The sequence below is a fragment of the Venustampulla echinocandica genome, assembly GCF_003357145.1.
Source record: "Venustampulla echinocandica strain BP 5553 chromosome Unknown scaffold_4, whole genome shotgun sequence".
Lineage (NCBI taxonomy): Eukaryota > Fungi > Ascomycota > Leotiomycetes > Helotiales > Pleuroascaceae > Venustampulla > Venustampulla echinocandica.
The window spans coordinates 1,440,867-1,467,082 of NW_022474209.1; the positions used below are offsets into that span (position 1 = coordinate 1,440,867).

General features: G+C 49.5%; 7 protein-coding genes across 7 annotated transcripts; 4 read left to right on the forward strand and 3 right to left on the reverse strand.

Annotated features, from left to right (window-relative positions):
- Positions 1-803: 803 nt before the first annotated feature.
- Positions 804-2,294, forward strand: BP5553_06779 (GroES-like protein; the record flags this gene model as incomplete). The annotated part of the gene is made up of 3 exons (XM_032015402.1): positions 804-983; positions 1,061-1,431; positions 1,481-2,294. 3 exons carry the CDS (start codon positions 804-806, stop codon positions 2,292-2,294), a joined length of 1,365 nt encoding a protein of 454 aa, XP_031868823.1.
- A 363-nt stretch (positions 2,295-2,657) lies between these two features.
- BP5553_06780 (Uncharacterized protein) lies at positions 2,658-3,987 on the reverse strand (the record flags this gene model as incomplete). Its single annotated transcript, XM_032015403.1, has 2 exons — positions 2,658-3,637; positions 3,705-3,987. 2 exons carry the CDS (start codon positions 3,985-3,987, stop codon positions 2,658-2,660), a joined length of 1,263 nt encoding a protein of 420 aa, XP_031868824.1.
- A 660-nt stretch (positions 3,988-4,647) lies between these two features.
- Positions 4,648-6,762, forward strand: BP5553_06781 (uncharacterized protein; the record flags this gene model as incomplete). The annotated part of the gene is made up of 3 exons (XM_032015404.1): positions 4,648-4,841; positions 4,889-6,340; positions 6,393-6,762. 3 exons carry the CDS (start codon positions 4,648-4,650, stop codon positions 6,760-6,762), a joined length of 2,016 nt encoding a protein of 671 aa, XP_031868825.1.
- Positions 6,763-10,070: 3,308 nt separating this feature from the next.
- On the reverse strand, positions 10,071-11,232 carry BP5553_06782 (uncharacterized protein; the record flags this gene model as incomplete). Its single annotated transcript, XM_032015405.1, has 3 exons — positions 10,071-10,624; positions 10,686-10,767; positions 11,008-11,232. The coding sequence occupies 3 exons, from the start codon at positions 11,230-11,232 to the stop codon at positions 10,071-10,073; spliced, it is 861 nt and encodes a 286-aa protein (XP_031868826.1).
- Positions 11,233-13,148: 1,916 nt separating this feature from the next.
- Positions 13,149-15,529, forward strand: BP5553_06783 (Uncharacterized protein; the record flags this gene model as incomplete). Its single annotated transcript, XM_032015406.1, has 4 exons — positions 13,149-13,242; positions 13,295-13,405; positions 13,478-13,892; positions 13,966-15,529. The coding sequence occupies 4 exons, from the start codon at positions 13,149-13,151 to the stop codon at positions 15,527-15,529; spliced, it is 2,184 nt and encodes a 727-aa protein (XP_031868827.1).
- A 649-nt stretch (positions 15,530-16,178) lies between these two features.
- BP5553_06784 (Homoserine O-acetyltransferase) lies at positions 16,179-17,716 on the reverse strand (the record flags this gene model as incomplete). The annotated part of the gene is made up of 2 exons (XM_032015407.1): positions 16,179-17,247; positions 17,304-17,716. 2 exons carry the CDS (start codon positions 17,714-17,716, stop codon positions 16,179-16,181), a joined length of 1,482 nt encoding a protein of 493 aa, XP_031868828.1.
- Positions 17,717-18,515: 799 nt separating this feature from the next.
- BP5553_06785 (Uncharacterized protein) lies at positions 18,516-25,884 on the forward strand (the record flags this gene model as incomplete). The annotated part of the gene is made up of 3 exons (XM_032015408.1): positions 18,516-23,186; positions 23,235-23,350; positions 23,406-25,884. 3 exons carry the CDS (start codon positions 18,516-18,518, stop codon positions 25,882-25,884), a joined length of 7,266 nt encoding a protein of 2,421 aa, XP_031868829.1.
- Positions 25,885-26,216: the final 332 nt, after the last annotated feature.

The window sequence follows — 26,216 nt, forward strand, 5'->3', positions numbered from 1 at the left end:
ATGGCTTTCTCCACTACCAGTACGAAGTACCAGCCAGTATCATGGCAGAGTATGGCATACAGTGCCAAATTCCACCGTCCCACTGACCAAGCAAAGGCTCGAGAGCCGATAGCGCAACGTCACTCACAGCCGTCTCACTCCGCAACGTCGACAAGAGCCGGTTTCAACCTCTGATATCAGCACGCTCTTGCGGCGAGTTCCTCTCATAGGGCCGATAAAAAGGAGCGGCGACGAGGGTCCCTCGTGTCTCCTCCGAAGTCCCAGGGGCAAAGGGAACTACCGGTACGCCCGGTACAGCCAAGTGATAGACGGAGTAGTCCCCTTCAAGACCATAGCCTGGTCTAATGCTGTCTGCTCCTGTGCAATCCTGTACAATCCTCTCCCGAAGTAAGGTTGAGCTGCAATATCCCGGCATCGACGTCCGTCCTTTTGCTGCTCAACGCTGCTCAGTGCTGCCTGCGGGCCCCATCCCGAGATTGTGAAGGGCCCTCGTCCCCTTTGGTCCAGAGATTGCAATGAAGTGATAGCTCAAGCTCCACGACTGGACTGCTCAACCCCAGCTTCCCAATGGCTCCCAATGGCGCCTGCTCTTGCACCACCAGAGCAAGGAGCTGGTGGAGCTCCCTACAGGGAGACGTCGAAGACGTCTGCCATTCCCTTATAACCCCCACGTACTTTCCTTCTTCGTAGCGGTCCTTCAAGTCGATTCTCACTCTCCCCCACCTCTTTCTCTGGATATATTTGACTAAGGGACTAAAAGATCTCAGTCTTACCTGATCTATCAACTTGTACAGGAGCTTAACATGGCCCCCTCTGCGGATGCGGAGACTTTCCCCCTGCCGGTGTCAGCCCACGCCCACCACCACCTCCACAACCACAACAGCCATGACCATAGCCATAACCATAGCCACAGCCACAGCTTCCCCTCAAAATTCGTGCCAGTCAGCGCATCTGTCCTGCATGGGAAACTCGATCTGCGCTTAGTAAGGAAATCCATCCTTCCCTTGCATAGACGCTGCCCCTTTTTTCGGCACCGCGGACTGACCAATCCAATCAATAGGAAACGAGATATATAGAAGACCCGTCCGCAGGCGAGCTTCAGGTCCAGATCAGGTCGACCGGCATATGCGGCTCAGACGTGAGCTACTATAAGAAGTTTGCCAACGGCGACCTCTGTGCTTGTGCCCCTCTCTCGCTTGGCCATGAATCGTCAGGCGTAGTGGTTAGCATTGGCCCGCAAGTCAATGGCTTCAAAATCGGCGATAGGGTGGCCCTGGAGGTCGGGATTCCATGTGGTCAATGTACCATCTGCAGGAAAGGCCGGTATAACCTCTGTAAGAAGATGAGGTTTAGGAGTAGTGCGAAAAGTGTCCCCCATTTCCAGGGAACTCTCCAAGAAAGGATAAACCATCCTGCCATTTGGTGCCACAAGTAAGCCCGCCCTGTCAGAATACCTCGGATTATTATTAACCAGCTTCAGGATTCCAGATCACGTTTCCTTTGACGCAGCAGCGCTTCTCGAGCCTTTGTCTGTGGCAATCCATTCGTTAAACCGGGCCTTGCCCGCCCCTGGATCAACGGCTCTGGTCATTGGTGCTGGTACCGTTGGTCTGCTCGTTGCAGCTATGGCTCGCCAATCCGGGTGCACTTTTGTCACTATTGTGGATGTGGACGAAGGACGGGTAGCATACGCAGTTTCCAAAGGCTTCGCAACCCATGGCTACGTCGTCCCTAAACCTCTCCACTCAAGTTCCTCATCCTCCTCAATTTTCACTGACGGGACCTCCACACCAGCTTCAGTCGATGGCATCATGACCCCATTATCTAATTACAGCACTGTCAATGACCGCCTTGACGTCGCAAAGGCGCTCGCAGTCGACATCCTCGCCGTCGCCAGACCGGACATGACACCGCTAGAAGAGGATGACGATGACGGCGTTGACGTGACCTTCGAATGTACCGGCAAGGAGCCATGCATGCAAACCTCCCTCTACGCCACCAAACCCGGCGGCAAAGTCATCATGGTCGGAATGGGCACGCCTATCCAGACTGTGCCTCTTTCCGCCGCGCACCTGCGCGAAGTCGATATCTTGGGAATCTTCAGATACGCAAACACATATCAGACGGGCATTAGATTGCTCGCCGGCAAGGGCGCCATGAAATTGCCTAGCTTGGACGACATGGTCACGCATAAGTTCAAGGGGCTGGATAATGCGAAGGAGGCGTTTGAGCTTGCGGGGAGGACGGTGGACGATGATGGGAAATTGGTACTAAAAGTTGTGATTGAGGCTTAGGTAGTTTAGACTTGGGTTTTTTAGAAAAATCTCTTTACGAGTAGGTCGTAAGACAGAGGGTTGGTTTTGGGTTAGTAAGTGCGTTTTTGGTTTAATCTTGGTTTTGGTTTTGGTTTTTGGCTGGGTGGGTTTTTGTAATTATTGGAACCTGCGTAGACTTGGGAAATACTTGGGAAGACGTGGTATGATCAGTTTTATAGTGTTATCATGATACGATTCTCGTTATTCATTTCTTGCGCCCCAGTCTCGGTCTATGCAAGTCTGTATGTAGGTGTCCAGCCAAACGCCGCCATAATGATCACAAAAATAGCCCTTCTTTACGCCGACCAAATGCCACTCCCTATTATACGCCGCCGCTTGTGTTCAGGAGGATATAAGGTCCCCAGCGCCACTAACTCCGCTAGATGGGCCATCATTCCACATCGCATGGGCCCCCTTAGCCTTCATCATCCCAAGCTGTACAACAGAAAACTTCCGTCCAGTCTCCCTAACATCCTTGATGCTGTTCGTAATGGTGCTAAGCATCGAGACCATATTGACATCGTTCTCCTCCGAGAGAAGCTCTTTCTCGAACGCTGCGCTATCAGCCGGGATAAGCAGGCCGAGCCGCGTAAGCAGGGCTTGAATCGAGCGCAATACTTCATGGCTGACAGGCGCATATTCCTCGTCGTCAGACTTTACTCCTTCCTCCACAACAGAGCCCGAGACGTAAGAAGGTGGCAGCTTCCGGAGATAGACAGCAATCAGATCGACCCTCGCCTTTAGCATCTTGATCGCATTTGCCTTTGCCGTAAGCGACGCAATCAACTCTTCGTCTTCTCGGGAGAGGAACTGTCCGGCTTCAGCCTTTGAGACGGGAGTTTCCTGTTCCTCTGGCTTTCTAGCTACTACGCGGACTTTACCCTTTCCCTTCGGGTCTTCATGTCCTAGTGCTGCTGGCCCCCCCTTCTTTTGCGCTCCATCCACAGCTGTTGCATTGCCCCCGCCACGTGCTACGAAGTCCACGCCGATCATCTCAGCTTCGCCTGTCTCTACGGTGTATGGAAGCTCTTTGAATTTCAAGCCCAGTTTCGGCTCCGCATCCTTCATCTCCTTGTCTTCGCCTGCATCGGTTGTCGTCTCCTCTGCCTCATAGTTGCTTTCGTAGATGGAAAGAGGGAGCTTGCCGCCTATGGAGCGATTCAGAACATCTTCGGGGTGGAAACCAAGAAGGATCGCAGATTCATTATAGGATTGTAAGATCTGTCGGTGGATTGGAAGATGGATAGGGAGAGGACCGGAAGTGGGGATGATAGTAAACCAGCCCACAAGGTCTAGAGCTGGTACTTTGTGGACATCCTTCACTATTGACAGAACAAGAGTTAGCACATAAGAACCATAAGAATATGCCACGTAAATCGGACTACTAACTTTGCTGTAGCCTGTCCTCGAACCAGACTTGGCTTAGAATGACCTCGCCATCAACTTCGATTAGATGGCAGTCGAAAGCATGCTCAATAGTGATCTCCCTGCCATTCTGCTGTCCTAGCAACGCACCAACCACAGGACCTTTCTGCTGCCGAAGAGTATGTCTTGTAATGTAGTCGGAGATAGTCAGAAGCACGAGAGGGTGGAGTGCAACCTGGAGACCGCTGTCGGAGGCTTTCTGCTTGGAGAGTAAGGGATTTTGTGGTGTCTCTTTCTCCACAGCCATGATTGCAAGACAGTCCAGGGCCAACCAGGTCTGGGATTTCTTTGAAGACAGTGTTGCGCCGAGGGGATGTTTTGTTGGGCTTCGGTTTGTTGACAGTTATCAGTGGCCAAGGCAATGTGGGAGCTTTATCGATACGAGCACCGCGATTGACGCCTGAGGCGGATATCAATCACGTGATATCAGCTGTGTGCTGTGGTTGTTGTGTGCCTGAAGAAGACGGCTTTGTCGCCTGAGGCGGTAAACCATCCTCCCTGGACGACAACACCTCTTGACATCTTCTCACCATCTTCTTCCATCTTCATGCCAACCTGGAAATTCACGCTCGTGAGCACCCAGCGCTGTATTCTACACCAAATCGCATTGTCCTACATCATTCTTGGTGAGGAGTGGTATTGGTGTTCAATGTTACAATTCAGTAGGCAAACTTTACAAGATTATCTGCAACAGGAACGTTGCAGGATGCTTTCCTTTCATTCTTTCTTGTGTCTCTTCGCTTCAAAGATTATTATTTCGCTAGTTGTTTAGCTTCTATTCCTTTCTTGCTTTACTTTCTTCTTATGACCGCCTTGATGACTCTTGATGGGATATATCAAATGGTAGTACCTACAGGTCTTCTTCTCCTACTCTAGACCAGCACCACCCATGGATCAACCATCAACTATGACTGCGGACGAACCTGGTCCACAGAGTGGGGATGTACCGAATAGCCCGGTTTCCAGCTCAGTAGCTGAGGCCCCAGATAGGGTGGCCCCAAGAGCAGTATCCGTTTCGACTCACGGCAAAAAGGATGATAATGATGATGATGATGATGTGCAATTTGTTTCCTGCATTTCTTTACACAAGGAGATAGAATGGTAGGCCAATACCATCTTCGGTTGGGCTCGGCTGATCTTTTACACAGTCCCAAATCATCTCAATTACCACTAGATGGGAATCAACCCTCCGAGAGTGCCCCAAAAGAAACCCCATCTACGGTGGCTTCGCCTCTACCTCAAGTGTCGAAACAGGGGAGCACGGAGGTTTCTCAGCAACATAAATCTGATGATATCGGACACGATGAAAGCAGAACCATCTCAGAACGGAGCGAGCCTTCCCCGAAATCAGCAGCTAGCGCTGATTGCACTCCAAACACAAAGCCTTCGCCCTCCAGCCCACTGTTAGACTCAAACAGCGGAGCAGTCCTTAGTGGGCCACTTGACTCCCAAAAGGCCTCTTCGACTCCCTGGACGGACTTCTTGTATGCAGATCAGCCTGAAACTATGTCCCAGGGTTGGAGACCGGTATGTTTTGGCGATCCTCCCGCTGCAAAAGGGAATCGCCGCGAGGAGTGTGAAGACCCGGCGCTACAGTCGTCACATATTCCGCAAGTCTCTCCCAAAACTGTACATCATATGGCAGCATCTGATCTGCGGGACTCCTCCTCAGGATCGGCATCCCCAGCGATAATCGGAAGCCCAAGGATGGGCGATGCGCCCCAGGTTACGGGCCTAAATGATTCAATGGGAAATATGTGGCCAAACTTTGCGCATAGCCCACGCCACCACACTGGTGGGATACCGGGTGCTCAACAAGTTGCTCCAAGGAGTATGAATCTGACACAAGACAAGACTACATGGCCAATGGTATCATCGTACCCACAGGGTTCGAACAATGACTGGAACGCACTCCGTCCAGGCTTGAATGGCCCATCACCAACTCAAACCTCGAGAATGCCCATGAATTATGTGCAGAGTCTAGCTAACTATAGCCATTTTGCCGCCACTCAATCAGCAACTGGATTCAAGTCCATTCAGAAGAATAAAAACCAAATTCTAGCACAAGATCACACTGATCCACCCTTTTCACCACTTACAGTGTCACAAAACTCTCTAGCACTCTACATGAATCCGGCCTCTGAAATGCCATCGACATTTAGTCGGACGCCCCATGACCCTCATCCGATTCAAGCTAAAGCTTCATGGATGGCGTCCAAGGAATCGACCGCCGCTAATTCAAACACGGAGTCATCTAATATTCTCCGGAGACCATCACTATACAGCATTCCCCCTTGGCCGGCACGCAACCCTGGCACATTTACACCATTTTATTCCCTCTCTGTGCCACCAAATTATGTTGCTTCGGATTACCCCAGCATCACGACTAGAGACGCTTCTACGGCCAGAAGAAATGCTTATTCTCCTTTCTACCCTGGTGATGACACCCGGACCAGAATGCTAAATAATTGTCAACAAAACTCTATACGGAACGCGACATCAACGGGCTTAGGTATCGGCCCACCGACAGGATCTGCAACTGAAAATAGCAGTGATCAGCTTCCACGAAAGAGGGCTCGGCACGAATATTCTCCGAACTTGTATGGATAACATCCATTCCCCGATATAATGACATGCTCACCATTGTAATAGGGTCGTTGATATCGCCGAAACGTGTCAAGAATTATTCCCATTCGCTGAAGTAGCAGCACGCCACAACAAACCTATTCAGAGAGTCATCGACACTTTCTCGGCCATCATTCAAATCCCATTGCTACGGAATGCAGAGGACAGGCGTCGACACGGGTCTCTGGGGAAGAGGAGGATGAGGGAGTACCGGGATGCTAAGAAGGCGATGGAGAAGGCACATGAGGCAGAACGGAGGACTCAGTTACCTGCGAGGAGAAGTAGCGCTGGGTATGTTATTGAAAGGGTTAAAGAGCCACTAGCGAACGCAGCTGGCCATCTTAAGCCTACAGTTCTGAATAGGTCACGGGAGGCTCAGTCGGATTCTGGGCCATAGTATCATTGGACGAGGGCCATGTAGTTGCGAAAGGTCTAGGTGTCACCATACTCATTTAGCTTCATTAAACTGCTGTCACGAAATCTCCTCTTTCATGTACCGACTCACATCAGATCACAACAATACTCAGTCAAGGCTTAGGAATACTACCGCATCAAAGGAAAAACATATTCAATTTTCAAACTTCTTCCCCCTCCGCGACCCCCCAATCCACAATCCCACTCCACCTAACCTTACTCGCATATCTCAACTCCTTCGCTCGCTCAGCACCCTGTTCTCGCAGTGCCCTCTCCATTGCCACTATCTCCTCTCTACTCGTCGCACGGCGCAGCTGCGCTGTGAGCTTAGCTTGGAGCTGTGCATGTCTGTCCGTGATTTCCATGATCACATAGCTCGGATGGCAGGGTGCACAAGTATCGTTGATGTACTTCTTGGGGCCTTCGAGAGATCTACATTCTTCTTCGCCGCATTTGCTGGAGTAGTGGATGAGGATGTGGCCGCATGACATGCGGGTTAATGTTCCTGTGCACATTTTCTTCTGTGTGGGTAACCTAGTCGGATTGCTTGTTGATATATTGGGAAGGCTAATTGGTAGTTGCAATTTCTTGAAATATAGATCTTGACGATGGTGTACACATGATATGTTTAAATCTCGGATGTTTTTTTTATAAGGCCGCTTCTTTGTTACGCAGGCGAACAGGGGAATATAGTTGTTGTTGTCGGACAAAGAAATGCTCACTCGCCCTATCTTTTAGAGCACTCAAGTATCATATTTACAGTTATTATCCAAATCCTTTGTTATATAACGTGTGATAAACCACCTTCGCCAAGAGTTTTAGTTACATATAATAAACAAAGTCGACATGGCTCGTAAAATAAAGTTATGGTACTAAGCACCGACTTATTTAGACTTCCCTATTATTACTTATGCGTTATAGCTTGCGCTGTTACCTTCACGGGAATGACTGCGAACGAGGAGCACTGCCTGTCAGCACGTCCTATAAGTTTGTAACCGATATACATTTCTTATAGAAGATGCTAGAATTTGACAAAATTAAAGCAGGCTAATTATTTGTCAAGTCATTTGCTGCAATACCTCAACCCTTCACTGCCCATCCAAGTTAGCGACTACGCCATTACTACCTACCGCGATAGCCATACTCTAATCGTATCTTCGCCGGTTCTGTTTTAGTTTCTGGGCATGAGCAGCGCGTCTATCGAAACATGCCTTGAGAGGCCATTTTAGCACCCAAGGGTTCGTTTTTCTCCTTGCGCCCCAGTTACACCTGCCTGGTCCCGTTTCGGCACCTTTGCAGCCTAGGTTCCCCCGGAACTATTTTTTGAGTTCATATTCGGGCCTGAAGAGCATTGGGTATTGTGTGCGTTCTTACCACGAACAAGTTTATATTATACATGACAGGCTCTCTTGCTACTATATTTTGGAATTCCTATTTCGCTGCGTGACAATCGAAGCTGGCGGTTGTTCGACGTGACAGACTCCATTCGCTGGCTCAACCCGTTTTCTGCGAGGCGGAGGCCTGGACGAGGGGTATGGCGCATTATTGGGCGAATTTAGTGCAAAACTATTTTTCGTATTAGGCCCAACGGCTATTACCCAAATATAAGTCTATTATTCGAATATCTAGCCTGTTGCAAAGTAAAGCTATTCCTAGATCTCTCACCGAAATTGAGGTATTCGAGTCGTATGAATATCTCAATTTCGGTGAGATATGTAGGCATGGGCTACGGGGTATGCCTGGAGAAAAGGCCCCAGGATAGGAGAGACTGGCTGTTATATATTCGAATAATATAGAGTATAGAACTCTATACTATATACTACTGACTATCTGGTACCTTTCAAGCTTGGATATCAAACAATAGGGGATCTTTTCGGAGAGGAAGGTCGAGGCCACTAGTTGATGTGGTCCGTGGGCAATAGAATGACGATATACCAAGATTTCGAAGAAGTATACGACGAGCACATATTCTGTCTCTTGCTAATTGAAAAGCCTAGATAGCTAGATAGATAGAAGCTAGTTTTGATAGATAAGAGCAAGAGGTTTGAAAGTGTGAACTATAAAGTATAGAACAAGTATAATAGCTAAGAACTACAATTCCGAAACAACTAATATCTATCTCGAAGATTCTTGTACTTTCACTACTTTTTATATGTTTATAGAACTATATAAGAGAGAATAATAAACTAGTAGAAAGCTCGTAACAAGAATAGAACTCGGAAATTATAAGTTATACTTAGTCTATATTTACGTATATCGATACTAAAAAAACTAGCGGAAGTGATTAGAGATAAAGTCGAAGTTTTAGAGTAACTTCTTGTAGATAGAGAGATAAAGGATATAAAGTTACTAGAATAAATAATAGAAGTAATAGATACTAAGGATATTACGTCTGTTTTCCTAACGCTCGATAATTTTGAAATTTACAAGACAGAAGATAATAATTATTACTAAATACAGTCTATCGATTACGAAGAGCAAATTAGTAGCACGGGAATAGTAGACGACGTATACGTACTTTTCCTTACTTCGCGTTTATGTATAAAAATTAGTGGCTTTATTTTTCTTTCTCTTTTACTTTTATTTATAATTATTTACCGGTCTTACCTGTTCCCGTTCGCGGGTGCTGTCGTCGGTCCGAGGGCGAATGTCAGGCTAGTATATAATCCGACTTTTCAATTACTAGATTTCTATAAGAGAATATTGTATTATTATACTTCGATACTAATAGTTTATTACTCCTCCTTTAATATAACTCTTGTTACTTTATTATTTCTTCCCTTAAAGATAGTAAGCTTCTACGAATATTTGAGTTATATTATAACTTTAGTATAAGTACGAAGTATATAGAGTAGAACTTAAGAATAGGGGTCGCTCGCTTAGCACCTTGGTACCTTGGATTACTACTGAAACGGGGAGTGGGTTCGGCGCCAACATGTAGTTTGAACAAAGTTATAAGTTTATAACTAAAAAATAAACTAAGTAGAAACAAGAATTTTAGCTGCATAGTAGCCTTCGAAACTAGCTCCCGCCCACTTTCCGACTTAATCCTTGGATGTAGCTTTGCCTCTTTTCAGGACGGTGCGCATTGAAATACACCGATGTACTGTACTGTACATCTCCGGTTACGATATCCTCATCATCATATTTGTTATCGGTCGCTGTCACCGTCTCACGTGTAAAATCGTATCTCACAATACAGAGATTAATGTAAAGAAGTATCCTTTGATTCACTGCACATAACTCAATAACGGAATTTCGAAACAACTTGACACTTCAAAATATTAAACCTTAGGCCTTCTTAGCTGAGCCCGCCTTTCCGTATTGTTTTTTAACAAACTCCGTCATATGCACCTTCAGATCTCCAACAAAGATGTCGAGCTTAGCCTGGAAATCTATCTTGGAGCTAGAGAACATATCTTTGTTGAAACCCCCCTCTGATTTTTCGATGCGCGCCTTGATGAAAGCTGCAAAATGAAGACGAGCAGCCCGCTCGTTCATCAACTTCTTGCGATGCTGGGGGATGGAAGTCATGTAAGGAATAGTCAGGAAATAGTCAATGTCTTTTGTCTCCGTGGCGTCATAAGGTTCCGATGTCTCTAACTTACACAACTTCTCTTTAAAGTACTTGTCGAACGGTGAGAGGGCATCCGGAAATCCGTATTGACTACCTGACGCGTCGATGATCCATTTTTCGTTGCTTTTCTGGCTGCTTTTCAGTTCCACCACTACGATCGTATGTGGCGGAACAAAGTTGGATGGTTTGCCTAGACCTGAAACAAACTTGGTTGTAAAGTTGGGCTTTCCAACAGAAATGTCACTTATTGTAGTGCTGAGGCTGGTTCCTACCACAGGTTAGTGAACGCTGGCTTACATTGAATCAGTTTGTTGTCCCGAGACTCCTACCTGCAAGAAGGTGTCGAGTCAAGGGGCCTAGAAGGGCCATTGCCAGAGTACATTGGCTGTTTGCAAGGGCTGCCTCCTTGTGCTCAACGTTGTTAGTGAGGTGGTTTGGAAAGTGTGTATGCTGAGGACGGTTCGGGTCCTGTATTAGCCTCTCGTATAAATGAAGAACCCCTTGTCGGAACTCAATCTTTTCAATATCGAGATCGAAGATGCATTCTAGATATGCTAAGAAAGTGGCTTTCAGTATCGTGGCGCCTCGCAGCAATTTCTTTCGTCTCTGTAACATATTGCACCTGGACTTGTGAACGGGCCAGTGAGTTACCTGGCAGCCGCGATTGCAGTAGATGATGCCAATGGATTCGCCAGACTCATATTCAGGTGCATCTACACAGCCTGTGCACCTCAGCGAGGCTAGAGCGCCGCAATTGGCACACTTTGCAGAGCTAGGTTGGGTATCATCCAGGACAGTATTTTTATCCTTGATTCCTTCGTGCTCTTCCAGCTTTTTCGACGCCTTACCAAAACCCATCGGGTCAGGTGAAGCCATGTCGTGGGCGTGGTATTTAAACGACTGGTCACCTTCCAACTAATCCTCGAGGTTGTTAGGAGAGTATTTCTTGGTCAGAGTGTCAACGCAGATGAGAGATTACCTGCAACGGATTGCAAGGCGTCTTTGTAGTTTAATAATATTTCTTCGAGGAGGTGGTTGTGGAGGTTCTTGAAGCCAGATTTGAGAGCTGGGTAGATATCGAAGACGTAGTCGCCTCCTGTTGTAGATCTTATCGATGATCGGTTGGCGAATCGTGAATTAACATGTGGTATTTGAGCTTACACAGCATAGATGTTTGTAAAGATGAGGGACTCTGAGTTGGCGCTTAAGGTTGTAGGCCATAGATTGGGCATCACCCCGCAAACTGACAGCTCGCAGTGCAGAGACCCGATGCACCGAGGCTTAGAATTTAGCCAGCCCAGAAACAAACACCTTAGGGTTCTTGGGAGTCTTGTTGTTAATCCAGTACACCACAACACATCTATTCTTGTACCCTAGTCATTGTCTTTAATCCATCTCCTCTGGCTAGCCTCTACCTCAGGACACATTATAAGTACCCAGCTTCCAGGGGCCTAACGGGTGTTCGCTTTGTATTTTCCTGAGAATCAACAAACCAAGGCAACACTAACTTGTAACCTCTTATAAGGGAACTTGAAGCTTTCAAAATAAACGCAATATGTCTAGATATATACAGTAATATAGGGAACTTCCCCTAAATGCAAGATTTCGTCGACACATCACGAAGCCTGCGGCATTTCCATAGCGACTATCGAAACTGTCCGTGCTATTTCACATGTCATTTAATCCACTAAATCACACATACTTCGTTATATCCCCTAGTGGAGCACTTATTGCCATTGCACTTGCTGCAGCGTAAATGACCGGAATATTGGATAGTATGATTGGGCAATTTGGAATTGTGCTCCTGAAGGCAAATACTAAGGCCAAGAAGCCGCGGTCCCAAGGAATGAGGAAGGGACAGAGTCTCTTGGGGTCCTCAGATGAAAAGCGCTGGAATGACAGAATCTCGGCTGAAAGAAAATAATCAATTTGGACGATAATGATAATCGACGGAAAGAAAGAATTCATGACGAAAACGACTTGGCGTGGATTCCTGGTATGGGTATCCCGGTTTCAGTGATCAGTCCATTGGTTGGAAAGTTCAACATAGTCAGGACCTTTGTGAAAGAACCCCGAAGTCTCAGTGTGATATAATTAGATTTAGGAAAATAAGAATAAACAAACTTCGCAGATTTAAGAGCTATTGGCAAAATGGGTCATGCGGGTTTCCGTGTTTGACAGAATTGATATGCTTGTTCCCGTTACATATCCACGATACCAAACATTCCGAACGTTGGCCCGCCTCCCTATGCGACAGCACCAACGTTGAGGTTCGCAGCTGATCCAATATATCTTGCTTTGGCTTTTTGATGGCGGGACCAAACTAATAATAATCGATGACGATCAGAGTTAAAATACCCCTTTTAAGGTAATATAATGTTGGTATTATTATGTGCACGGATCCCATCTGCCTTTGTTAGGTCAAAGCTCCCCCTGTGAATGACATCAATCGCCGCCGGCCATTCCGTCCCTGTGCTTGTACTTCGTAGGAGGCTATGCGCCAAAGCACACTCATCAGGGTTACCCAGCCTCGTCCGAGACATTCCAGACCATCCTCGTGAGCGCTTGATTCATGCTCCATTGTCTTGCCATCATGAGCTTCTTCCATTTGATATTTTGTTCTTAATTCTGAATTGACCTCTTCGGCGCCCCTGGAGCCCGGCGCACCCCATCGCGCAGCCCAATCTCTGCGTCGTAATCGCCATCCCCATCCCACTCGCCACCTTGGCCCGCGCCCTTCCCCCGCCATCCAACCTCATACAGGCTGAATCTCAGTCGGATGAGCTGCCAAAATGCAGAGGGTGACCTCTATGCTGCCCTCGTGGGACAAGACCAAGACCGGTAGTAAGAAGGGATTCGACAAAGCCTGGGGATGGGCAGACAAGCGTATGAGGTTTGCGCCACTCAGGAATGGAAATAGACTGACAGAGCTTTCTAGTCGGAGCCCCCATCAACAAGTTCTCGAATAAGATCGGATCAGAGGCCTTTTGGCCCACGACGCTTGATATAGAATCTGATAAGGCGGCTAGAATCCTTAGGTCTTTCTGTAGTATGGATCCCTTCCTCTTTGCTTTCGTGATCCCCAGTGGTTGATCAATGACTAATGCTATTCGGTTTGCAGAGGATGGTTTCTACGCAGAGCCGGACCAACCTGGGGCCGTCGGTGTGCCCAAAGGCAAACAACGGGTTCCCCTGAAGATACCACAGAAAGTCATACAAAATGCTGTCGGCCTGGCGATCTTCACTACGATGCGAACGGGGTTATGGATCTCTGGCGCGGGGGGTTCTGGAGTTCTAATCGGAAGGCAGGCGGATGGAGAATGGTCGCCGCCTTCGGGGATAATGCTGCATACTGCGGGCCTCGGATTCCTCGTTGGGGTCGATATCTACGATTGCGTTTTGGTTATAAACAATCGCAAGGCGCTTGAGTCTTTCACCAAGATCCGAGCAACAATTGGGGGCGAGATCAGCGCGGTTGCGGGACCTGTGGGGGCTGGCGGGATCTTAGAAAACGACGGGAAATGGAAACAAGCCAAGTAGGCCAATCCCTTCTCACCAAATCTCGGTCAATTGTTGGAGACGCCTGGAAGAGTACTAACATCTCAATAGCCGGCCTGTTTTCACTTATATGAAGTCGAGAGGATTTTATGCCGGAGTCCAGGTGGATGGAACGGTCATAATAGAGCGTACCGACGAAAACGAGCGGTTTTACGGCGAGCGAATTGGAGCTACAGATATTATCGCCGGCAAAGCTCGCCATCCGCCATACGAGATCAAGAAGCTTATGGAGACTGTGAAAGCAGCAGAAGGTCGAACCGATGTTGACAAGGACATATTGGAAGATTTAGAATACCAACCTGCTCCTGGGGATGTTGACATAGTATCACCTGCAATGGCAAGCGGACCGACGTTTGGAGTGCCAGAGCCTCACGATCCAGATCCGTTCGGCGTTCTTGCGCTAGAAAAGGCAGGATTGGAAATCCGGGAAGCTGGCACAAAAAGTCGACCCCCTAGCTCTCAGTTCGAATACAATCCAAGTCCAACAAGTCCCGTATTCGCGAAATTTAATCGCCGAAGTATCGATGGAACCAGTAATAGAGCGAGCTACATGTCTGGCCGGAGCGTCCGCACCACCACGAGTACCGATCGATATGTCCAGATGTCGGAAGCAGGCACCCAGACGGATGAACTCCTTACTCCGAACACGAGTCCAAGTCACAGTGACGAGGACAAGAGGATTGTCAAAGAGGATGAGCCTGTTGCGGTTGAAGCTCCAGAAGTCGATTATACGAAGATTGACCTCGGGCCCTTCAACCATTTGAATCGCAGCCAGGACTTTGATGGTACTACCATAAACGACAGTCCACGCGAGCAGTATGGCAGCGAACACATTTCTATTTCCGTTCATTCTTCCTCCGTCTCAGACGATGAGGATGAGGATGACGAGGACGAGGACGAGGACGAGGAGCCTGTCATTTTTGAAGCTGCTTCTGCCCAAGCAACTGTGTTGACACCACAATCAATCAAAGCAAGAGGCGGACTAATCACTATCAAGCGGCCAGCCCCACCGCCTTTACCGCCGAGGAGCATTGCCAGAAGGAGTAGGTTGCCGATGATAGACCACTCAGCTGGCCCAAGTCCACTGAAATCGGAATTTGAGGAAGTCGACCTGTATGGGGCAGATAGGAAGAACGTGGATCAAGAGAGGGATATTGTACCGGAGGGTTTGGCGGGACCCGATGACGCCCCAAGTGTGCCAAAAGATCAAGCCGTTGACGAAAAGGGGGAGAATACGCCGAAAGAGAGCGACAGCAATAAGTCTATTTCAGATACTGGCAGCCCAGCCGCGATGGATGACCTAGAAAAACTCCAGACCGCCCAGGTTGTGCTAGATGCCCCAGTCGCTGGAGAGAAGGTGGACGATGGCCATCTGGACGCATCGTCTGCGAAGATCTCACCAATCATCACGAACGCTCTTTCTGAGGACGTCCCCACCCACAACTCTCCTGATCATAGCCTCGAACTTGCCACCCCAGATAACAAGCCGGCAGATGTTCCCCAACAGGAGAGCCTCCAAACAACACAGCAAGCCGGAACATCTGAATCGAAGAGTGACCTCTCCGAGACGGATGACTTCCATAGCGTTCCCACCACACCGGCTGAAGTTAAGTAAACAATTTCACGACGATATACATATATGACGAGAGGCGACGGCGTAATTCAACAAGGATGCTGGCCGGCGTAGCGGTTATAGCGATAGGTGGGCTACTCGGGTTCCGGATGGGCGTTCAGTGGAGGAGTACAGTGCTAGTGGTGGAGTTTATGGTCTATGGTAGTACGGTACGATAAGATATACCTTAAAATATAATACTTCTTGGAGAAATAGAATGGGAACTGGCCGGCCCTCCCCTGGAGAGACCGAAGTTCCATTTTTTTCATGTTTCTGGTGATATCTAGGTCATGATATGTAGAGGTTCCGTTCTATCAGGTTAAGACGATAAAAAGTATTTTGATTCGGGAGAGCCTGGCTTCTCCGACTATGTTTATTAGATCGTGAGGTACGATTGTCTCCAGGTGGCGCTGAAATGAATGGACGACTGGATAGGGTTTGAGGTATCGTTGGGGAGAGGGAGAGGGATAGATAGGGTAGATGACAGAGGGCGGGAAATCGAGACATGGAATGCGGGAATGGGGTAGTGGTTAAGGTAGGTAGGTAGAGGAAAACGCTTCACACCATAAGATCCAAAAAATAGGGAGCTGGACCTATAGATATTCATACTGTGGCGTCTGAGAATTTCAAAAATCTACGCAGGGTATATATTTTACCAAGCAGTAATATCATCTACCTCGGAAACCACACTCCCCTTTTTGATAGCCCCCTGGGCCCCCTCCTCAACATCGACCTCAAATCCAGGGCCCTTCATAATATCCGGTAGCACCTCGTTCAAAAACTCCAAAATATGTGTATTAACCTGTTCAAACTGCAGTAAAAACGCATCGTGACCCTCGGGGGAGTCGATCTTGCGTAATTTCGCGTTCGGGATCGAAGCGGCAAGTTCTTTCTGCTCGTCGAATGTGAACAGCCCGTCGGATTCGATTCCGAGGACTAGGGTGGGTTGTTGGATTTGCGCGAGTGCGTCGGCGATGGGGGTTTCGGATGAAGGGGATACGCGGTACCGTGATACGTCGTGGGTGTCGAGTTTGCGCGTTATGGCTATGTAGCAGTTGCCGTCGAAGCGTTTGACGAATTTCTCGCCTTGGTAGCGGAGGTAGGATTGGGCGGAGAAGTAGGTTGAGGGGGCCCGTTTTCTTTCGAGAGAGGCAGGTTGTTCTGTGGGAGGAGCGGTTGTTTTTGCACCGTGGAATTGGGGGTCTGCGAAAGTGGCGGGGTCAACGCCATTTGTGGAGGTGTTGTTAGACACAGCTGTAGAGCTTGTTGATCGTGAGAGGGCGGTGCGTGTTTGGCGGTGTCCGTCGTTATGGATGGAGAAATGCACTTCTGACGGCGTTGAAGGCCGTTCTTGGTCGATGATTGATTGCTTCCGAGATGCATCTGGAGTGTTTCTACCAAAGCGAGCTTCGAAGGAATTCCGACTTCGATATGTGAGTAAGGCGGACATACGGGCTGCGCCGAGGCCAGTCGTGGGAGGGTCGGAGAAGGGGTAGTATCCATCGTCGTACTTTGGATCCGCGTAGATGCTTTGTCGTTGTGCTTCTCCCCAGCTAATACCCCATGCGCTGTGTCGACTTGAGGTGGCGATGGGTACTATTGACCGTACATAGTCCTTTCCAAAGTATGCCCACTCCAGCACCAGCATGCCTCCCATAGACCCTCCTATTACCGCGGCAACTTGCCGTACCCCTAAGTCGTCCAAAAGAAGCTTGTGCAAGCTAGAGAATAGTTAGACCATGCTAGACTAGACACCCAGAATGTAGATTGGACATACTTCACGTCATCTCTTATGGTTGTAAGGGGGAACTCAGGGCCGTATCTCCCCTGCTCTGGATCCCCATTCCGAGCCGTAACTGGACTGGCACTGCCATATGGACTGCCCAGACTGTTCATACAGACGACGAAGAACCTCGAGATATCAAAGGCTCGCCCTGCGCCGCCCAGCAGCGGACCCCACCAGTCACTGGCATCTGCACTCCCCGTCAACGCGTGGCATATGACCATAGCATTGTTGCGGTCTGGGGAGAGTTTTCCTCTGGTGCTATATGCGAGGGGAACGTTGTGGAGAGTCACTCCGGATTCGAGGGTAAAGGATGGGATGATGGCGATGGACTGGTTCGGTATCAGGGACGCAAATGGGTTCTCTGGCTGTTCGTCGATTCTTTCTTGGACGTATTCAGTTGCCATTCTTTCGTTAAGGGGATGGATGGGGATAGAGTCATTGTGACTTGGGGATGGCTACTGACCGTACTGGAGGGGCGCTGGGCTACCATGCTTGGAGCCATTTGGCACTAAATTGGTCGCCATCACAACCCGTACTGTGTAGAAAAAGGAACGTCGGGAAATGCTCTCGAAAACGTGGGGTTGTTGAATAAATGCGAATTCATAAGATATATATCAGTGATTCATTCGTTGCGGTTGCAGACTAAAAAAGCCCGAAAAAACGTCATATCCGAGATCGCTGATTCGAAGGGGGACGGGGGATCAACAACGCACATGCTGAAAGCAGCGGGGTACCGGGACACGGAAAACACCAGCCACACATACCTAGCCACAGCGAATTCGGCTGCGGCGGTGTGTACTTGTGGCTAGTGTGGCTTGATGAGGCTGGACTCTCGCACGGGCCAGTCCACGCTAAAGGCGCTGCTGGCGAGGAACGCGAAGCTCAAAGAAGGATTGTGTTGTGTTTGTAGTTTGTAGTTTGTACGAAGAGAGTGAATGTTCGAGCCGCCTTAGTATTGTCGACACATCACAATCACCTTTGGTTGCGGTGAATACGAAAGTGAGCAGGACCACATTCCTTCTTCCACGCCCACTGCTTCAACTCTCACCTTACTTGCGACACCAGCGCCCTCAACGTTCAAGCCAGCCAGTACCTGTCACCTCTTCTCGCTTCAAACGACAAACGGCAAACAAAGCTCAAAAGGAGAACACAGGATACATACGCCTATGCAGCGATTGAGAGAGCTACCAAACTGAGGCGGAGATGGCCCCAGGAAAGAGGAAGAGACCCGAGAGGGGTTCAGTTGATGGTGGTGAGAATCGACCTTCGCCGCATCGGCCTGGAAATACCAATCTCGGACAGCATGATCGGGGTCCTGGTTCAGATATGCGGGATGGTGGAAACAGGCGATCGAGTCGCGGAGGCCAGCCATATGGTGGAGGGGCAAGAGGAGGCCGGAGAAATGATAATCGCGACAGTTCTAACTCCAACAAGCTTCCAATCTCTGGCACAGCGACTCCGACTCCTGCTCATGGCCCTATGTCCCCACCCGTCAGACCCTCCAGCGCAACGCAGACTCCAGCTCCAGCATTCGAGCCGGTCGTAAAACGAAACCCAGCTCCGTTCGAATATGTCTTTCTCACCGAGGAGCGGATGTCATCCTGGGAAGCGGGAGGTCGTCAGGAGGTCATCGCACAAGGTATACAGGCTCGTGATGACGAGGATACGATGGATCTTTCTTGCGTCTTCCACGAATTAATTAGGGCGACGTTGGACGGCCGAATCAGTCCAACTGATAGTGGGAACTGTGTAAAAGAGATCCTGGGACCAGATACCGCTCTAGCAGATGGCTCACCAGGCGCGTTCGATGCGCAAACATTCTTCGTCGATTCGTTCTCAATGATCTGCGATGCCGAGGAGCCCCCATTCAACACCGCCCTACGACCGTTTGCTGTAGCCACAGGAGTTTCCGCAACTACCTTTCGTCAAAAGCTCGATGCTCAACTTCTTCAGGACCTTGGACTTACACGAGAGACATTTATTCGTGTTGGCATCCGACAAGCTACGCACATGCTATATCGACAAGCCAATTACAACCTTCTGCGGGAAGAAACCGAAGGCTACTCAAAGCTCATTACAGAACTCTTCACCTCGACTCGAGATTTAACCGGAAACGAAATTCCACCGAGTGATCTTATCGAGAATGCGTTTGAGAGGTTGAAGGGCCTTATAGGCACATTCGATCTGGATGTTGGGAGGGTCCTCGATATAACTCTGGACGTCTTCGCATCAGTTCTAGTTAAGCAATATCGGTTCTATGTCAAACTCTTACGGGTTAGCTCCTGGTGGCCACGGAGTGGGTTGGTCGAGGCCGGTGGGAATGGCGCAGGCCTTCCGGCATGGGCGCTGCCAGGTTATCATGCCGGGCTTACGCTCACGGAAGACGAAGAAGAGGCATTGAAGAAACAAGAAGACGAGGCCTTGAAACCGCAGATGAGCGACCGAGACCGTGTATTCTGGACGCGGGCTCGTGAGATTGGTCTGGATGCCTTCTATGAGCTTGGAGGGAGACGTCGGGTCGATGCAGAGACTAAAGCGCGGATCCTCAGCAACAAAGGTACTTATGATACGGAGCAAGATGCCGATCGTCAGTGGATTGAGGAGACAGGAACGCTTCCACCGTCTGGAAACCGGGTTGCCGCTCAATTGCTTGGTTTCAAATTACGCTTTTATCTCTCACCGGCACGCGACGAGCACGATCTTTTCCCAAAAAATCTAATTTGGCTGACGGCCCTGTTGATCAAAATCGGTTTCATATCCCTGAGGGACATATATCCGCATTTGTGGCCTTCAGACGACGAGATGTCTGCTGTCAAAGAATACAAGATGAAAGAGTTGGCTGAAGAGGAGAGGAAGAATCGACCGGGTGGTGGTGTAGCAAATGCGCTGTTGATGGCTGGAGCTCTTGCAGACGATACGGTGCCTAGCGGTAATAGAACCCGCGAGACTACAACTGCTAAAACCGACGCGACTCCCACCGCTTCAACCAATACTGAAGAGCAGGATAATTTTAGCCAGAAGCTAAAACAATGTGACCAAAAGGAGTGGCTTCTCGAGTGTCTCTTGACCATTGGCTCAATTCCAGAATCCCTATTTATTCTTGGACGCTTTCCATGGCTCCCGGAAGCATACCCAGCCATCTATGGACTCATCAACCGCATCATACGCTATTCGATAAAGGATGTTTATGATACAGCCCGTCCTACCTCTAAAACCGCAGCGTGTCCCCCCAAGCGAGTCCCGGATCCTGACCAAGGCGGAGTGCCAAAGGGCCAGGTCCGTTTGGCCCCGATGCCTGCTCGAAAACTATTACGCTGGCCATATGCCGAAACATTTGATACAGCTGAGAACATGTCCTACCGGTTCTATTGGGATGAATGGGGTGATAACATACCAGTCTGCCAAAATGTGGATGACGTTTTCACGCTCTGCGGTACGCTTCTCAACTCTTCAGGTGTCAATATTGGTAGGGATGCCGAATTGCTATCTAAACTTGCACGAATCGGTGTTCAGAGTCTCACAGACGACCGATCACCACACAATCTCGAAAGGTGGCAAGATCTTCTCAAGCGACTATTAGTTCCAGCCCTCAGCTTAACCAAGGCCAATACTAGTGTGGTTAACGAAGTGTACGACATGCTCAGGTTCTACCCAGTCTCCATCAGATATTCAATCTATGCGGAATGGTTTGAAGGACAAATCTCCCGGCTACCAGCAATGAAAGTGGCTTTCGCACGCACAAGACTTGAAACCAATCACATCATGAAACGAATTAGCATGACCAATCTTACCGCTATGGCCAGGAGTCTTGCCAAAACTGCTTATGCATCACCTGGCATCGTTTTCAGTGTTGCGCTGAGCCAGATTGAAGCCTACACCAATCTCACCGAGGTTGTGGTGGAATGCGCCAAGTACTTCACAGACCTTGCCTACGATGTTTTGGTTTGGTCGCTTATGAGTTCCCTTGGTGGGAAAGATAGGAACCGCACCAATGCTGAGTTTGCTCTTCTCCCAAGCAGATGGCTGCTGGCCCTGTCACGCTTTGCTGGAAAAGTCTTCAAGCGCTACTCCATCATGAACCTTTCGCCAATTATCCGATATGTCGATAATCAATTATACCTAGGAAACTCTACCGATCTTGTCATTCTACAAGAGCTCATTGCTCAAATGGCCGGAGTTGTCCCAGATACAGACTTTACCGATGTCCAACTCACTGCAATGACCGGTGGTGAAGTTCTTCGACGTCAGACACTCATTAACCTCCAAGATAAACGTTACGAGTCTGTCAAAACCGCCAAGAGGCTGATGAAGGCTCTCACAGAAACGAAGCTCGCTGGGAACCTACTCATTTCCATTGCACAACACAAACAGGCAGCAATCTATAAAATCCCAGACGAGGATGCTCATATCAAATTACTCGCAACAATGATCGATGACGCCCAATTGATTCTATTCCAATACCTCGACTTACTTCGCAGCAATCTTCCTGTTGATGAATTCGACAAGCATGTCCCTGGAATTCCAGACCTCCTTACTGAATATGGGCTTGAACCCCCTCTCGCTTTCATGATTGGCCGCGCCAGTCTTGTGCAGCGCATGGCACAGGCTACTTCTTCTCTGGAAAGTACGACCAAACGTCTGCCATCCACTTCTGCCGCGGAGGTGACAACTGAGATGGAGGTTGACGCGGTGGTGGAAAGTGCTGATGAAACAAATATCGTCAATGGCAATGTGAAAGCCAACGATGATGTTCAGATGTCAGATGTCAAAGATGATAATTCTCCTCGTCCGGATTCTTCAGCTAGTACTCCTGCTACACCAGCTGACCCATGTTACGAAATCATGGAGCCAATAATCTCGACGATCAAAATTGTTTTACCAGAATCGTCTTTCAGGGAACTAAGTCCAGATTTCTATGCCACATTCTGGACTTCGACCTTGAGTGACCTGTCCATCCCTTCTGGAAGCTATGAGGCCGAAATTAAACGACTTCGCAGCGAGCAAGAATCGCTCATGAGAGATCGTTCCGATATGACTCGGTCAGGGATGGCTAAGAAAGAAGACATGAGAAAACATTTAGCTGAAACTCGAGAAGCCCTTATCGCAGAGCTTAGCAAGCAGGTGGACGCCTTTGGCCAAGCCAAATCCCGTTTACTTAAACGGAAAGCTGGCTGGTTCGAGCAAGCTCCTAAGCCCGATGCAGTGAGCGATGCTTTCCTGGAAACGTGCCTTATCCCACGTCTTCTTCTCTCGCCCAGCGATGCCGATTTCTGCTTTAGAATGATCCGATTCTTACACGATAATGGCGTACCAAATTTCAGAACTCTCTCACTCTACGGACGGATCTTCAGAGCACATCGCTTGCGCTCAATCATTTTTACATGCAGCGTTCGCGAGGCTGAAAATCTGGGCCGATTCCTCCGACTTGTACTTGCAGATCTCGCACGATGGCACGCTGATGCAGCAGTTTATGAGAAAGAAGCATGGGGAGGACCTGGGAAATCTCGAACGGGTTTTATCAAGGGATTGAATAGTGACGGTACACCCAAGGGTTGGCTTGAATATGATGGCGAATTTGGCTACAAGAACATATTGTATGCTTGGCACAAGAACTTGAACACTGCTCTCCGAGTGTGTCTAGAAGGAACAGAGTGGATGCATATTCGAAACGCTATCACGGTACTCAAATCTGTCGCGGAAGTATTCCCTTCTGTTGATTTCATGGGCAATAACTTCATCAAACAACTCGAAGCAATTATCGTCCGGGAGAAGGGTGCCCGTGAAGATCTTTCTCTCACAGGCAATGCTGTTTTGGTGCAGCTAAGGAAACGATCGAGGAAATGGGTGATGGTACAAGCCTTCGGTTACAGTTTGGTATGTCCTGTTTCTACCTTTCAACCCTCCTTTACTAAACCGTCCAAGTCCAAGCCAGTCCAAACCAATGGCACTGCTACTAGGTCAACATCACAATCCAACGTCCCTTCCAGGCCATCTCTCAAGCCGACTGCTCCCGAGTTTAAGCCCCAATCGCGAGCTAGGTAAGTTAGCCCTTTAGCCAACAAGCATATTACAGCACCTCTAATTGTTCATCAGCTCCCAAGGAGTATCCACGCCAAAGCCCGTGGAAGTTGAAGATGGCGAAGTCGACGACGCGAAAACGTCTGGAACGGCCACAAACAAACCTGACGCTGCCACAAAGGATATAGCTGACGCCAAGCCTACTGTTCCCGCAGCAACACCGGCGACTGAGCCGAAGAAATCGGAAGTCCTGCTCAAGAGAGAACAGTTCCAAAGGGAGGCCGCTGCGAAGGCCCTCGCCTCATCCCAAAACACACCCGTGCGCCCTGACCATTCCAGAACATCCACGCCGTCGAGTCTTGACCGAGGTCCTTCCAACCTCCCCAGCCGTCCAGATGCTCCCTTCCCACCCCGGCATCAGTTAGATAGACGCCACCCAGAGTGGAGGGATGGGAGAGATGTGAGAGATTCGCGCATGGCGGACCCGAGCCGGATGGATAGACCTGATAGACTTGGGGACAGGCACCGTGAATATCCGGGCGGCGATCGGCGAGGCGGCGATCCGGGTCCAAGAGACTTTGGGCGAACTTCCGATCGTAACGCGATGCCTGACCGTGACCGTGTTCGTCCAGAGCCCCCTCCTCGTTGGACTCCCGACTCTTCTCGTGAAAATCTTGACAGGACCACGAACCTCAACCGAACCGCTGACAGCGGCCGACTATCTCGTGAGACTGTCATGCCTCCGCCAAGGTCGTCAGGAGTATCAGGGGATCGTGCTCCCATAGTGGATTCGGAGAGAGTCCCTCCTGTCAATCTAGAGCGACAAGAGCTTATCAACTCTGACAGGGCTGCACTTATATCTGCTGATCCTCGATCGGACTCACCGCGTCGCCACAGAGATGAACCGAGAGAGCGACGCTCGCCACGACCGCAATCGCCCAGACGATACGGGTCAGAGCGAGACCATCCAGAGGCCAGGCGAGATGACCGTTCACGTAATGTACCTACAGATGTCCATACTCCTTCTCGTGGTCGCAACGAGGATATCGTACCGCCACCTGTTGGCCCTCGCAATGACAGATTAGGTGATCGGAGCAGTGAACGGGGTGACAGACCACCATTCCAACAAGCACCCGTTCCACCGCGATCAGGCGGCCCAGATCATGGTAGGTTGAACATGGGCGCTCGACAACAGCCCGACCCCAACTTTGGTCGGTTGAATCCTACACCAACCCATGATATACCTTCGGGGCCGCGGGATAGAAACAGTCGTGGTAATCGTCTCAGCACTGGGCCTCGATTGGGAGGAAGACCCTCTACAGAGACTCCTCGTCCCCCAACTCCGGATAAGCAGCCACCTACAGGACCTTCGTCTGGCCGTCACCCAAGACGCTCAGCTTCAGGGCAGTTTGAAACCCCGTCTGCAGCTCCTACCTCCGCCCCCGCTACACCGGCAGCTTCATCACCGGCAGGTTCAATACATCCGGACCGATTGAGGGCTCTAGGAGGGCCGGGGGCCCAGCCATCGCCAACACCGCAATCAGCGAATGCTGCTTCGGGCCCTATCCACCCTGACAGACTGAAGGCATTTGGGAATGACCAACCAGCCAAACCTACTCCCAACACCCAGCTAAACAATACCCGCTCCAGACCACAAGTTCCTCCCGTTGTTACCGGTGGCCCTCCGCTGGGTCCGAAGGGATCTCAACCGAGCCCAGTCACAGCTGGGACAAACGGATTGGTGCCACCGACCGGCCCATCCTCAGCGTCTGAGCGTGCTGCTCGTGGTGGACGACGACAATTCGCCGCGATCAACAACACGCTACAACAATCCAATGTTCCTGATCGTATAAACGTTCGTGGCCGTGGACGAATAAGCGCCGGTGGACCAGAAACACCTACAGGTACCTCGTCAGGCCATGCACCCCCGCCTCCTCCGCCACCACCACCTTCCACACCTCCACCTGGAAGGCAGATGGGCAGAGACGGTGGAAGAGATCTCATAAACGCAGAACGTAGCGATTTGATTACACCCAATGAGCCATCGGTTGATGATCGGGACAAGGACCGGAGCGGGCGCCGAGAGCGATCGGGTCGTCATAGCCACAGGGGTTCACGAAGTCCAGAGGCTCGCCCCCGGGATGGGAAACGTGTGTTACCAGAAGACGGTCGTGCCTCGCGAGGTGAACCTCGGGATCGCAGAGGTGGTGAACGAGAGCCTGAGAGAGAGAGACACCAAGGTCGCTCACCCCACCCTGATCTAATTGCTGGGAGAGACGTCGCCGGTGGCCCCAGAGAAGCCGGCCGCGAGCCAAGGGATAGAGATCCGACTAGACGGGGTGATGGTAGGAGCCGTGATGGCGGTAGTGTGCGAGAACCTCATGATCCTGCATGGAGCGGCGAGAGAGCCCCTAGCGGACGAAATAGAGACGTAAGGGGCGATGAGCGACGGGATACGAGAGGGAGCAGAGGTGACGATATAGGAAGGAAGAGAAGAAGCGACGATGGAGTCATGGACCCGAGGGGTCATGATAAACGACCTCGTCGTTTGTAAATGGGTCAATCATAGATTGGTTGGTTTGGTGGATGCATGTTGTAAGAATTTTGTATGTTTTGCTGGAATTCGATGACGAAAAATTACCATATGCATTGGTAGGGCGCTCGTTTCCTTTATTTTCATTTCAGACGCAAATAGCATTCGAGGCGAAATGCATGGTATGATACTCGTGTGTTATGGAGAATGAATAAAGGGATGGCTTACATCTCCACTATCTTTCATTCCCTCTCAAGGAGAGAATATATTTGTGTTCAGTGCGTAGAATAGCAAGGAAATTTACAAATACCTCTGTTTGTTTTTGCAATAACGTGAAAAATCTCGCTTGTCGT